Below are 14,596 nucleotides of genomic sequence, written 5' to 3' on the forward strand. Positions count from 1 at the left end.
TTGAATTTGTAAACAAGAGTAGTATATCCACTGTCTTTTCATATCTATTGTTTTATGCATGCAAATCGGTTTAAATCCTAATAAATCCATTTTAAAAGGACATATAACTGCTGAAATATAAGTTGATAATGAGAGTTTTTAGAGTAGACCTTGGATGTATAATTTGAAAATAGTTCAGTAACTTCAAAAACATTGCTCAGTATAGTATTAACTGATTTTTGCATATTTGTGTATTAACTCTTCATTTTCATCTGAAGAATAAACCTAAACATACAAAGCGTCTTGATTAAATGCACAGTACTAGGGATCTTCTGAATTTTTGAACTGTTATTCTGCACTTTGTATTCACTTCTTATAAATTTTATTTTTAGTGTTATCCATGCTCCATTACCAAGTCCTGTTGACAAGGTAATTCAGTAACTTGCTGTTTTCTGTCTTATTCAGACACATGCTGTTTTCTGATTTGTTATAAAGATGAAGAATTGGTGAAGTCCAGTTATATTAGATGTTTTCTGCTGCCAGTTTTTACACAGTTTAATATTTTGAGCGATAGTTAAGGTAGAGAAGGTGATACAGTATTGCACTTTATATTTTAAGGTAGCTGTGCTTCTTATAGTGTATGGTACCTGAAACATGGCTTTGGAAAAACAAAAAAAAACAAACAGGATGTTAAGATGGTTAAATTTCCAGGTACAGGTTGACTGACTAATAAGTCTTGGGTATTGCATAATTTGATACTTGATCTGTTCCGTGGGACCCAAGAGTAGCTCATGATTTGGTGTTCCGGCGAGATCCGTTGTCCTTGTATCTTTGTCCTTGTATCTTGTGGTTTTAATGGAGGAGAAGCTGCGCTTCACAGGCTGTAAAGTTCTCTGGAATGTTCCAAAGGAAGATTGAGACCAGACCTCTCTGTTCCTCTTGTATAGCCTGAGTTTCTTACTGTAGAGTCATGGAGTCAGTAATGTCTAGTGTAATTTTTAAATTCAGTTTTGGTAATGGGTGGAGACCTGTGGAAAAGCTGTTAATAGATACACCCTTGAGACAAGTGATCAGGCATTGATTGTCTCTCTAGCCTCTAAAAAGAAGGATTAATTTAAATAGGTTTGAATCAGGGTTTTAAACATGAAGAACAAAATATCGTGAAACTGAGGAAGCTTATTTGTGAAGTCAGCAGGCTGAGGAGTTCCTAGACTCCCATAGGTTTCAAAGCAGCATACATAGCTTGAATCTAGGTCAAGGGCAGAAATTCAGAGGAGGGACTGCAGCTGTAACTCTGAAAAACAGCTTCAAAATCATGTCAGTGTAGGAAGAGCCTACAAGAATTAGTAAATAAACAAAATTGCCAGACCTCCCCCCACCCCCCCCCCCCCCCGGAAAACAAGCCCCCTTCTTCCCCTCAAGTCCAGAACATTTTCAGTTATGATTACAGATAATCCGGTCATTCCCCAAATCTGAAATAGATATTTATAAAGGGGAATGATGAAGGTGATGGCTAGCAGGTCAACAGGAAGTGTGTGAGTGAAATGTGTGTGAGATGATGACAGTGAGTTGGAATATGAGAGACTTAGTTTCATTCCAGAAGCCCCTGATTTCTGTTTGTCCTTGGGTTGAATGGTGGCTTCAACTTTGTGCACCTTGTTTCTTTTTTGTCAGTTTAATCTCAGCTGCAATAAAAGCCTTGAACTCTGTGTTAGTGGTTCAAGAACTTGGAAAGACACTAACACAGTGAGGCCTCTGTCCAGAGTTGGGAAGTTCTGTGATAAAACCAAGAATAGATAGTAGCAGAATGATAAATGATTGAAAATGCCGTTATTAGATAATCTTAGGTTTACCTTCATGACTAGATTTAGATGATGAATTTTACATATATTTAATGACAAATCCAAACCAAAACCATTTTGATTCTTAAATTCTCATGTTTTTCAGGTTGCTGCTAACACTCCCAGTATGTATTCTCAGGAATTGTTTCAGCTTTCACAGTATCTGCAGGTGGGTTTTCCCCTGACTAATTTGGCTAAATATTTAATCTTTATTCAAAACACAAATCTTATATCCTGTATGTCTTTGGCTTGTATTTTGTAAGCCAGAATGTGATAAACATTTGTCTACCTTTTCTGCTGTGAAATAATGTTAAAAAAAAAATTTTAATTGGACATAGTATGGTACTATGTAAACTTTTAGAGGTGTGCATGAGCAGTATTTTATAAAAAAAAAAAAAATGAAACCTCCCTGGTTTGTAGAGGGCTCCCTGAATGCTATATACTAGCTTTTCCTGTCCTTTTTCTTCTCTTACCTCACTGTCCTCACTTTTTTTTAAATCACCATATTTTTGTCATCCATTGCCATGGGTGTACTGTGTATGTGTATGAAAGTTTTTGAAGAACAAACAAAAGGCAAAACAAGAGTTCATTTCATGTGTCAAGTACTAGTTTGTTTCTGTGAATACAGTTTCTTAGTGTGAATATTTCTGTCCCTGTATCAATTGGGAAGTAGAAAGGAGGGGACATTGCTGGCATCTCTTCTTCCTCTTTGGTGGCATCACCAGTCTTTCTGTGTCTGCTCCTGTGTCAATTTTAATAGGTGTGTTTTTTCCTAAGATGTCGTGTTACAAAAGGGTTAGACGGCAAAATGGCAACACATTAAAATGTGTGCTAACATATAAATAAACTCTTCAGAAAGGATCATAAAATCAGCTTTCTGGAAAAGATAGGAAAACATTCTTACTGGTAAATTCTATCTAGGTTTAATTTATGTATAGTTCTACTGATTTATTTTGCCTGGTTTTGTTTGGTAATGGCAATTTTAATTTACATCAATGATGATGCTTTTGAGACAGATACTGATTTTATATGTATTTGCTGACATAGCAGGAAGCAGCTTAGGCAGATGCTCTTCCTTGGAAGGCTATATACGTACTCAGTCACCAATCTGTTCACTCTCTGTTATCCTGGAATTGTTAACAAAGATGCTTTTCTATCTACTGTCATAAAACAGAAATAGTAGTTCTTGTTTGGCATTTTTCTTTTGTGTCCTGATTTGAGGATGAACAGCTCATTGCATGGGAGCTGCCAAGCTGCCGTTTGTTGTTTACAGTTTTGTTACTGAAATTATTGACAAAAGTCAAAGTGGTTTTAAGTTTTGGAATGAATAACTTGTTATGAGATGTATTCAGCATGGGCAACGTACGCATGAAAAGCTAACGTTTTCAGGAACCCGAGGTTACAGGATAACATTTTTCTAATTAAAATACCCAAATGTGTGGATGGATAAAATGGGACGGGCTTATTACAGTTTTGAATATGCAACAATATTTGCTACTCACACTTCCTTTTATTTCTTGTATTTGGTATCTGTTCTGTTGCTTCTGTTTTTCTGAGTTTTTCTAGCTGAAGTGACTGGTGCTCTGCTCTCTTCATAGGAAGCCTTACATCGGGAACAAATGTTGGAACAGAAGCTGGCAACCCTTCAGCGACTACTTGCTGTCACGCAAGAGGCTTCAGATACTAGTTGGCAGGTATCTGCAGGCATCCTTTTCTTTATGGACTGAAATATGCAGTGGTATATAAATTTTAGCTGTTAATTTACAAACAATAGGGAAAAAAGCAGCAGAAAGAATATGGTGGTTCTCTTAAACTGTACAAAAGATAACATTCAGTAAATTTAGTGATTATGTACCAGTTTGAAATAAGTATTAGTAGTAAGTACACCAACTAAATTGAAGTCTTTAAAGCAGAACTCTACTGAAACTACATAAAGCACATGCTAATACTGAGGTGATACTTCTTTTCTGCTAGGCTTTAATAGATGAAGACAGGCTGCTGTCAAGATTAGAGGTTATGGGAAATCAATTACAGGCATGTTCCAAGGTAAGTAGTTCACTAAAAGTTGAATGCTAGGAATGCTGAAAGATAGTTCTTTTGAAGTGTTATGAAATTAGCTAGTTGTTGGAAAGCATTTGGAACATAAATGTACTGAAATGAACCTATGCAATTTTGATCATTGGAATAGCATGAAAACTGTAAATCTGTTCTGTATTTTACAGAACCACTCTAAGTCTAGATAAACAGCTATTTTCCAGCATTTTTTTTAGCCTAAACTGATTTCTTTTGTATATGCATATAAACATGCATCTAGTGAAATACGGGAAAGGAATTTATGTCATCGGTGAGAAGCAGCCATCCTGTCCTGTTTCCTATGGATGTTTCTTTCCAAATACGGATTTGAAAAAAGACAACATTAATATGTTGTCTGATATTCAGAGACACACTAATAAGTATGCCCTGCCTTGATTGTTGCTTAAGCCACCTATGCCTGCCTTAAATTTTTATTTTATTTTATTTTTAATTCCTTTCAACTACCTACATTGTAAGAACTGATTTTGCAGGCCCTGTTCCTGTTTGAGGTCTTTCAGATGGGACCTTGTAGGTGTCTGGTTGGTCAAAATGCAGGTCTCCTAGATTTGACATTGTCTTAGCAGTGTCAAAAAATAATCCCATAGTTTTTCCTATAATCAAAGCTGATCTTTGAATGTGTACTGTCATACATACACTTCAAAAAAATGACAGGCTTACATCCAGTCATGTCAAGAATCTGTGATCACTGATTTGTCCATAACATTTTCCCATCTGCCAGAAATCGCTAAACATTTTGGAATAGAACAGATCTTATAACAATCAAATATATTTAATCAGCAAAATACTAATTAATATTCTGTCTCTGTATCTGAATTATTTTATATGTACAGAATCAAACAGAAGACAGTATACGAAAAGAGCTTATAGCATTACAAGAGGACAAACACAACTATGAGACAACAGCCAAAGAGTCCCTGAGGCGGGTCCTTCAGGAGAAAATTGAAGTGGTCAGAAAACTGTCTGAAGTTGAGGTATTGATATTTTATTCCGAGTCTTCTGGAAATGCTGAAATAGTTGTAACTGCTGCTGCTTAGATCGCTGTTTTGTTGCCTGTAATACACCAGTATTTGTTGTACTGTGGTATTGTAGTATGTTAAGTAGTGGTGTTTATTTCTTCTATTGGACAACACTTAGATTGTTAAACAGTCAATGAGAAACTATTGTTTAAACTCCTTTTTCTGCCAGATTTAAAAATGCATGAAGCTGTCTTACAGAAGTTACTATGTGTGGGAAATAAATGAGGGGAAAATGATATGCATGCATCAGAGAAGATGCTGTTAGACCTTGTTTAAACTGTAAAATTTATGGAAATATAAGCTTAACCACTCATACAAATTACAGTTAAAATTGAGCTTTTAAGATTAGAAAGTGTTGGACACTTTCTTCAGATAAGATTTCTGCTCCTGTAATACCGCTCGTTGATATGTTTTCCTGTATTTTCTATTTCCATTATCATTGTTTGCTATTTTCCCTTAGGTCGAGAAATATTGTGAGACTTAAAATTAAGCGTACAAAGTCTCTACCCTTTTCTTGCTTTTTAGAAAATGAGGTGCATATAGTGCTGTAATAACCGTATGAGATTTCAGTTAAATACACCTTTATATTGTAATAATTCTTGACAGGTTTGTTAATGGTTGGAGTTTTATGTTTACTTTTAGCTTTTTTTCTCCTTTCCAATCCTATACTAAGAGAAGAATGTTCTGACCTATTTATTTTACTTTTTCCTCTTTACTTTGACTCTTGGGGGTGAAATATTAATTTAACTTCAGTAGGAGATTTGCTTGAGTGCTTCCTGCCATAGTTTTCTCGCCACACAGAAGAATCATTGGCTCCCAGTTTACAGTTGTTCTGTAATTATTATATAATATATGTTTGAATGCATTTTTGTGTAAAGGTGTTTTGGTTTGTTATGGTGGTGAAGAAGTAAGTCAGACCTTGTTACTGGGGGGGGGCACGGGGAATAGAAGAAACTAATCTTGTTATGAGGAGGAAACTCTATACACAGCTTAGCTACACTGCTGTCACCAGCTGATGCAAACTTCTGGAGCATTCCTTGCTTCCTGAAGACCCAGCTGCCTCTTGAGTAAGAGAATCTTAGTTTAGATGCCTTTCCACATTATGGACTACAGGAAAGGATTCAGAATGCGTCCTGGGAGCTATTTGTCTTGAATAACGTGTTAAATCTTCTTTTACTGGGTGAAAGGTATGATGAAATCATTCCATACATGGAATCACAAAAAACTATAATACTATATGACTTTCCCAGTTTAGCATAAACCAGAAGAGAGTGGACCACATGTTTCATTTCTGTATTCCTATGAATCACAATTAATTATATAACCTGTGGGGTTTTTTTGGTTTGGGTTTTTTTCACACATGCGTGAAGCCAATATATTGTCACATAATCTGTTCTTGAAGCAGAACTTTCCAAAGGTTTGTGTAGATAGTGTTTTTGCCAGAACTTGATTTGTTTGTTTTAGCCTTAATGATTAAGATCAAAGCAGTTAAATATGATTAGTTACATATACTGTTTGGCGAAAATAGATCAACTTCAGTGTTTGATGGATTATTGCTCTCTTTTATTTATTGCATAATAATTCTATTTTACAGAGGAGTTTAAGTAATACAGAAGATGAATGTACTCACCTGAAAGAAATGAATGAGCGGACTCAGGAAGAATTAAGAGAATTAGCTAATAAGTACAATGGAGCTGTAAATGAAATTAAAGATCTTTCTGACAAGCTAAAGGTAATAACAGAACTTCATCTGACTTACGATGATACTGTAATGCATGGAACAAATACAATTTAATTTCTAACATAGCAATCAAGTAAGGGTTAAGAAACTTTTTAAAAAAACATGTTAGTGAAACAAAGATGCATATAATCTTTTACATATTCTTTTGTTTTATGTTTAATGTACTTGAAACTGCCATAAGAAAAGTAAATTGCTAAAATGGTTCCCTTTTTATTCCCTTCAAAAGTTACCATGTTTTTGGAGCTTCAATATAAAATTATGTATGGTATAAAACTTTATATTCATCTGCTTTTATGTAGACAAATATCTTTCAACCTAAACATCTTAGAGATTATGGGAATGAAAACTAGAAGTAAATTTGCATTTCATGTTGCCTCTTTGTGCAGTTACAAACATAACTAGCCTACCACATAGTAATAATATGGCTCAGCTTCCAGGGCAAAGGAGTGTGCTGTGAAGTTTGTTATTGAACTAAACATCTAAGTATATTTATATTTAAAGGTCCTTTGTGCTGGAGAACAAAAGAATCACTGTATGATAAAGCCTGTCCCCAAAGAGTCTCCATTCTAGATAAATACATGATGTGGAAGAGGAAGGTAGTAGTGTTCTTCTAGACCCGAGACAGTTGTCACATTTGTCTTGGATAAATACTTGAATTTGAGTTTATGTTCTTCAAGTCCTAGTTCAGTTTATCAGTATGAAGATTTTTTTCTTTCCAAATTAAACTGTTAAATTGCTGGTCATTTGGTTTCTCAGTTATGAGTTAATCACTGATAATGATGAGTATATACAGAAGGATCAAAATTGAAACATTGCATAGTTTTGAGGGAAGAGAGTCTTTGAAACTGATTATCATTAAACCTGTCAAGGAAAAAGATGTGGCTTTCAATCAGGTTGGTCTGTGCAGTGTGCATTCAGTTCACAGGACTCTTGGGTTTTGATTGATTTGAGATGTTGGGAGACTTTGGGTGTTCCTTAGTTCTTGGACCCTAATGCTGTTCATGTAGAATTGAGGTTATTAGGATAATACTTACATATATTTATTATTTAAGGTATTTTTGAGACTCTCTCTTTGTTACTGTGCTTGATGAGAAATTTATAGAAAAATAACAATAGAGAATTTTTGCATTGTTACCATTTTCCTTATCAGCAAAGAAAGCTGCTTATGTACATTTAGTTATACAAAAAGCAAGGACATCTATTTCTTTACTTGTTAATTTTGATTTCTTTTTTATATTTGACTTCTTTTTTATATTTTTGAGCAGGTAGCAGAGGGACGACAAGAAGAAATCCAACAGAAAGGACTGGCTGAGAAAAAGGAATTGCAGCATAAAATAGATGAAATGGAAGAGAGAGAGCAAGAGCTTCAAGCAAAAATAGAAGCTTTGCAGGCTGATAATGACTTCACCAATGAGCGGCTAACTGCCTTACAAGGTTAGTAACTAGTGGGGAAGAAAGTTGGATTATTTGTTTTTCTTTTAATCTGTGAAATATCTTTTTCTTGGACTTCTGTTTACAGTACGGTTAGAACATCTTCAAGAGAAAACTCTTAAAGAACACAACAGCTTAGGTAGGTGTGATCAGTTTCTTGTTTCAAGCTAGTTTCCAGATTTTCTGTTCAAGTACTTTTGCTTTAATAATCTTGTAGTCTAGGTGTCTGGCAAAAGAATAGTATTTGACAGTTATCCCAGTAGTGCATTCTTCTTGGTATCACTTCTGAATATTGAAAGACATGTGGCCCCAACAGAATGCCAGTAGAGGGCACTGCTGTTGTGAGTGTTCAGGCAGTGAGGGTTCATTGCTCAATTTAGAGCTCTGTGCCCCCTTGGCTCCAAGATTTTGAAGGTTTTTATATACATATATATATTAAAAAGGATCCTTATATGTATGTAATAGGCAGTGATTCTTTGGATGATAGTAACCTCTTACACATTTGAATAAACAGGAACATGATCTGTAGTGCAGGAAAACACATTAAATTTTGCCTGCTTTGTTTGATTAGATTATATACTTAAAAGGAGGTAGTATGAAAATCAGATGCATTTCACAATGCTGTGTTTATAAAGAAACAATACCCAAAACATATTGCTTGGTTCCAGAAATAATACCCTTTCTTAATCCTAGGCATACAAGTTGACGACTTCATACCTAAAATTAATGGGAGCACAGAGAAAGGTAGTGTATCCTAAGGCTACCTTTTGTCTTATGGTTGATGTTTGAAGTTGAACAAATTCAAAATGTTCTCTAAAGTTTTACTTTGAATAATATTCTCTTAAAAAAATGAAATTGAATTTTTCCACTCCTCTGACCAGTGTTTTTGCTTAGACTTTCAGTCTAGGTTTTTTTAGAAAGGTGTGTAAGACGTAATGAATCAATTTGGAAGTCGTCTTTTTTTTTTTTTTTTGCTTGTTTTTGATGGGCTCTCACTGGAATCAGTAGGAGTCTGCTGAATTATGTCAGACTTGTGACACAAGAAAATGTAAAACTCCTTGAATTTTTTTTTTCCTCTAAATTTTGTTTTCACTTACATATAAAAAATGTATCAAAATGACTATATGAAATATATAAATAGTGGAAACTAACTTTTTAAATCTCAGGAGTGTTTTTATATAAAACAGGAATGAATACAGATTGATCTAACTGATGGGTTTTTTTAAAGACCAATTAGATAAAGCTAAGTGTTTTAACTAATGTGTTTTAACATACACGTGAAGTCTTTTGAATAAAATTGTCTGATAAGTATATGCCTAATATCCCATATAGCAAAGATTATTCCAGTTATGATACTAAATTGTTCAATTGGCTAAGATATATTTGTCCTCTTATGTTAACTTTAAATTTTTCCTTGATGTATCTTTCTTCAGCATTTGCTGTGTCTTGCTGGATAGTGAAAGCTCTGAGGAATGGTGGTATAGTATTTGTTGGAAGTTAGGGCTACTTATATAAAGAACTTGTGGTTTTAACTAACATTCAGAGTGTTTAGATTTTGGAAACAAAATTTTTAAACTCTATATGGTCTTAATCTTAGCTTTTTATCTTTATTTTACCTTTTTTTTTTTTTTTTTTTTTTTGGTATTATAAACCAAGTGCTTCTTAACTAGGGAGACCAATAGCAAAAGAAAAGTTAATTGTGGCATAACCTCACATCTAGTCGTTATTTGGAGCAGGAAGAGAGATCTGTAACACTGACAATCTGCATGAAAACCTCTCTTTAATCTAATTACTAGTTATCCCTTAATGTTTTAGCATTTTAGGCACTTCGCTGTGATGCACGCTAAGACTAGCAAGCAGGAGACTTAATGTCTGTTCCCAGTTCTCTGGGCTACCATAATTTGCTTTTAGATAGATTGAGCCATCCTGCTGATGCATAATTTTAGATTGGTCATTAATACTCTTAATGCTTGACAGAATGGTTAAGAAACAAATTTTGGGTATTTTTAAATCTTCCACCCCACAAAATAGTTAATTTCTTTACAAAGCAAAACTGAGGTAATGTGTAGGGATTGTAAATATTAATTTTAACTGTAAGCCATTAAAAGACTCTGAAAGTTAGAGTGTTGGAGATTATTAGAAAAACATGCAATACTGTGAACAAAAGTAGCTAAGAGCTCAATTGAAACATTATTAAAAGCTTTCGAGCTTCAAGTGCAAATATATACTGTTTTGTAGAGATATAGTTGATAACATCAGACTAAATATGATTTTTTTTTTAAACAAACACTTTTTATTTAAAATTGTTTGTAGGAATGTCATGTTCTTTAAATGCCGCTACCTCTTATCGGTCTGAGTTCAAAAATTGTCTGAAATAGTATTTCAGAAGTGAATTCATTATTATGTTGTTATAACGTATTGCATCACTGATATTCCCCTTTTGTCAAAGTTGAAGGAGAAATCCCTTTTTGACTGACTTTGGATTACATAAGAGTCATCAAAATGTCATCTGGATGGATGCATGAAAATACAGATTCTTCCATCCAATGAGTAATAGTAGAACTTGTGCTTAAACTTGGGAGTTTTAGGAAGTTGTCTGCCAGTTTCTTTTTCTTTATGAATATGGACAACGTACAACTGCTCATTCAAGTCGTCTTTCTGTGTGTTTATACAGTCTATCACCTTTTTCTGTCATGCATCTACCATGCTATTTTATCATTCTATATTTTAGCTTAGTTTTCCATTATTCTCTCTGTTATACCGCATTCTTGTGCATCTCTGCTATACCTGGTCTATCCACATTTCTCTGGCATTTTACAGTTTGCTGGGCTGTGTTCTCTTTATGAGTCTCTACCTTTTTGTATCTTCCTGTCCTTTATCTAGTCTTCATAATAATAACAGATGGGCAGTAAATTTTTCTGCCAGATTTTGGGTTTTGTTCCCTTGAAAGCAGCAGGAGGCAGTTACTGGTGGGTTTTTTTGCTGAGTAGTCTTGCATTGTTTTAGAGGAGCTAAGAATTTAGGGTTTATAATGTAGATTCAGCACCTTAAGCAGTGAAAGAGGATGTAGATATTTTGCATAAGGAAAAGACTTCAGAGTTGAAGGTAGAAGTCAGAAATTCCTTTTTTTTTTTTTTTCTTTGGTTTTAAATTGCCTGTTAGTGAATTAAAAAATGTTTTTATATTTATACAGAGGTATATATACCTTTTCCCTTCTGCCCCTCCCATCAGAGGAAAATGGTTAAACCATGTAAAATCAGTATGCTTTTTAAGATGCCTTTTGTCTCTGTCTCTCAAAACTTCAGGTCAAGTCCTCAAGGGTATGTTTATAGGCGTTATACCTAGCCATTGCAAGAAAGGATTTTACATTACTTTTTCAGTGGCTGTCCATAACATTAAAAGAGCTGTACTCTGAGTAGAGGAACCCATGTTATAGTCTCTCTAGAGGCTTTATATAACAAAGTGAACTAAGATGATGATGGTTAGGACTATATTTTCTCTCATTGCACACATGAAAATTCTGGTGCAAAAGAGAGTAACTTCCTTATACATCAAGCCACTGATAAAGGTTGGGTCGAATGGAGTTATCAAAGTGGTATGTTTCTCAGTGAGTTACACCACACCTGGGTTTCATATTTAAGTTTTGTAAGCCATATACTATATAAAAGAGGATATGTTAAATTTGTATACAGTCACTTAGAGGATCGTGTAAAAAGGCTAAAAAAAAAAAAAAATTTGCATGTTTCAGTAGTGTATCATCTTATGTGTCCTAAATTTATTGTAATTTAAATATGACTTTTGTGTATTAATCTTTTTCCAAAAATACGACATTGTCAATGGAGATTCAGTGGAAGTCATTTGTCACCACCAAACCTGAAAGAGCAATACAGCAAATGCCAAATACAGAATGTTTGGCCTTTTAATATTTGGTTCTTACTAAAGTTGGTTAAATAAAGCTTGGGTTCTTTTTTTTTTTTTTAATAGTTTCTATTGAGATAAGGGGCTTTTTATTATGTTTATGAACTGCTATTAGATTTTAGTATTTAAAAGTACCATTTGAAAATGCAGGTGAAGTACTTCCTTCTGATCAGTTCAAGAGCGTAATCAATTTTCTAATACCACTCAGACGTCATTTCAACTACATCTTGTCTGATTGCATATTAACTCAGATTTTAAAAGTTCACAGTAAATACACAGTTACAAATATTGTTAATATGCCTTTCAAATTTTTTGTTGCATCAATTTGAAAATAAGATGATGTAAACTTAAGTGTTTCTTTCTTTACTAGAGCACTTTCTTTCAAAGAGTGAAGGGGACTGCACTTTTATTCATCAGTTCATAGAATGTCAGAGTGAGTACAAGAGTGTTCATCACATTTGCTTTAAAAACAACCAAAAACCCAGAAAAGGTGGATGAAAACCCAGAAAAGTTGGATAAAAAACAGAATTTGTCACTACTGTTTAATAGTTCTGTAGTAGCAGAAATTTTCTAAGTATATAATTGTGGCATTGTAATATCAAGCAGATGCCTATAGTAGTAGTAAGAGACTATCTTTGCTCTTGCAAGCGGTGATCACATTGTCTCTTCTTAGCAATTAATCCATTATTGTCCTCCGACCAATAAAAGGGTGGTAATGTTGCCACATGATGTTTAAAACAGAGTGTAATTTTTCACCTGTTACAAATTAAGAAGTTGACAGCAAAACACTATCAGTTTAAGCAAATATCACAGGCAGAGCTAGGACAGAGATAAAGTGGTGATGCGTTTTCTTGATTTCATATATCTATAATTTTTTTGACAAAGGTCTTAAACATTCTCAGAGTAGTTGTTACAAAGAACAAAAAGGAAAACAAACCCTTAATTTTTATGTGCAAATCTAAGAGATTTTTAAAAGAAAAATAAAACATAAATATGCAATACCAATCTTTAGAAAGATGTGTTATTCTGGAAAAACAAACATGTTTTTCAAAGCAAATGGCTTTTGAAAATGAGTAATGAAACAGTGCCGTCTGCATGTCTATAATTAAAGAAGAACTGAAGATGTTAAAACTTTTTGTCCATTGAGACATAAGTGAGAAAAGTGCTATTAAACTTCAAAGAAAATGCCTTAGTAGCATAAATCATAATTTTTTGACTTAGGTATATAATTTCTGTAAACTCTTAAAGTTGAGCAGAGAGAAAAATTTATAAGCAGAAATAATACTGTATCTTCTTTTGACATTATGCCCATTGGATTCTTCCCGTTTAAATTTCAGTAAGGAAGTGTAACAGATTTTTACTTTATTCCCTGTGATATGGATTGCAGTGCTCCAAAATGAATGAGAGGATACTGATAATATTTGTCTGAGAAAATTTAAACTTTATTTACTTGAAAAATGTTTACTTTTAAAAGTGAATGACTGGTAGCTGTCTTCTGTCAGGTTGTAGTTTAAAATAATTTCAAATTTTGCAAAGATCTTGTACAAATCCTCTTTATTCAGTACATTAAAATGAACTGCATTTAAAAATATTTGTTGTCGAGTAAAAATGAAGAGCACATTGAGTGATGTTCAAATACAAATTGGTTGCTTGTCTTCACTATTCAGATGTTAACTTCACCTGTTTTAACAAAGTGTGTATTAGACCCACCTCTGCAAACTAAATGTGACCAGTCTTGTCAATGTTGAGAAGCAAAAGCGGCCATCAGGATCTAGTAAAAGATCCTAACATGCAACTGAAGTAGTAGTGAAATAGAGATCAATTTACTTGTACCTCCCCTTTCTTGAGAGATTGAAAGCTAGAGTAAAGACACTGTAAGGCCTTGATTGCCTCATTTTTAAAAGAATGAGTATTACTTTACAGGGTTCGGTATTCTGCATTTTTTGCAACAGTATAAGTTTTTATTATATGATGAAGAACAAAAAAGAATCCAAGTCAGCAGCTCCTATATTTATCACTGGACTGAAAGTTTGCTTTTCCAAAATTCAAATATGTTGAGTCAGGCCCCACAAAATCGTGAGGTTGAACTGCAGGCTGCAGGACCTGTTATTTTCATTTTGTATGTAAGTGCTACCCTTCAGTCCTACTCTTTGCTCTCTGCAGCAGTGAGGGTTGGGAACTAGTGGGGAGAAAAATTATAGTTCCAGAGATTGCCAAGAACTAGAGATTTAAGACATGCGGCAAATATTTCAATGTATCATAAATATTGGCAATATTGAGTAAGTTCATCATATGATACTATGCATTTTTTACCCAGAGATTTAGGTATTGGGAGAGAAGCAGATTGATTATTTAAAAAATAATAGTACAGTAAAAATCTCAGAAATAGGAGTCACTCACTGAAATTCTTTTATGTAGGGTTTGCTGTTTTGTAATGCAAGCAGAGGACTTAAAACTATAGGATCTGGAAACCATAAGAGAAATCTAAAAAGACGAGAGAATTGAGACAACTGTACAGTTTGACTGGAAGAGAAGTTTCTGAATTGTGCTGGTACAGTGGGGACCATGCGCATCTC

At 34.0% G+C, this 14,596-nt stretch overlaps 1 protein-coding gene across 36 annotated transcripts in view; it reads left to right on the forward strand.

Moving 5' to 3' along the window:
* The window catches only part of LOC104366569 (sarcolemma associated protein), an 87,880-nt gene that overhangs the window by 42,850 nt on the left and 30,434 nt on the right, over positions 1-14,596 (forward strand). For 8 of the 36 annotated variants that reach the window (XM_042799428.1, XM_042799449.1, XM_042799430.1 and 5 more), the window contains exons 5-14: positions 372-408; positions 1,927-1,989; positions 3,419-3,514; positions 3,795-3,866; positions 4,745-4,885; positions 6,525-6,662; positions 7,937-8,105; positions 8,191-8,241; positions 8,796-8,846; positions 12,391-12,453. In XM_042799428.1, coding sequence (XP_042655362.1) covers positions 372-408; positions 1,927-1,989; positions 3,419-3,514; positions 3,795-3,866; positions 4,745-4,885; positions 6,525-6,662; positions 7,937-8,105; positions 8,191-8,241; positions 8,796-8,846; positions 12,391-12,453 — 881 coding nt within the window. The remainder of the gene's footprint in view (positions 1-371; positions 409-1,926; positions 1,990-3,418; positions 3,515-3,794; positions 3,867-4,744; positions 4,886-6,524; positions 6,663-7,936; positions 8,106-8,190; positions 8,242-8,795; positions 8,847-12,390; positions 12,454-14,596) is intronic. The other 28 variants (XM_042799438.1, XM_042799448.1, XM_042799439.1 and 25 more) reach the window with 7 other exon arrangements.

The sequence above is a fragment of the Tyto alba genome, unplaced genomic scaffold, assembly GCF_018691265.1.
Source record: "Tyto alba isolate M040663 unplaced genomic scaffold, T.alba_DEE_v4.0 Super-Scaffold_3, whole genome shotgun sequence".
NCBI classification, from domain to species: domain Eukaryota; kingdom Metazoa; phylum Chordata; class Aves; order Strigiformes; family Tytonidae; genus Tyto; species Tyto alba.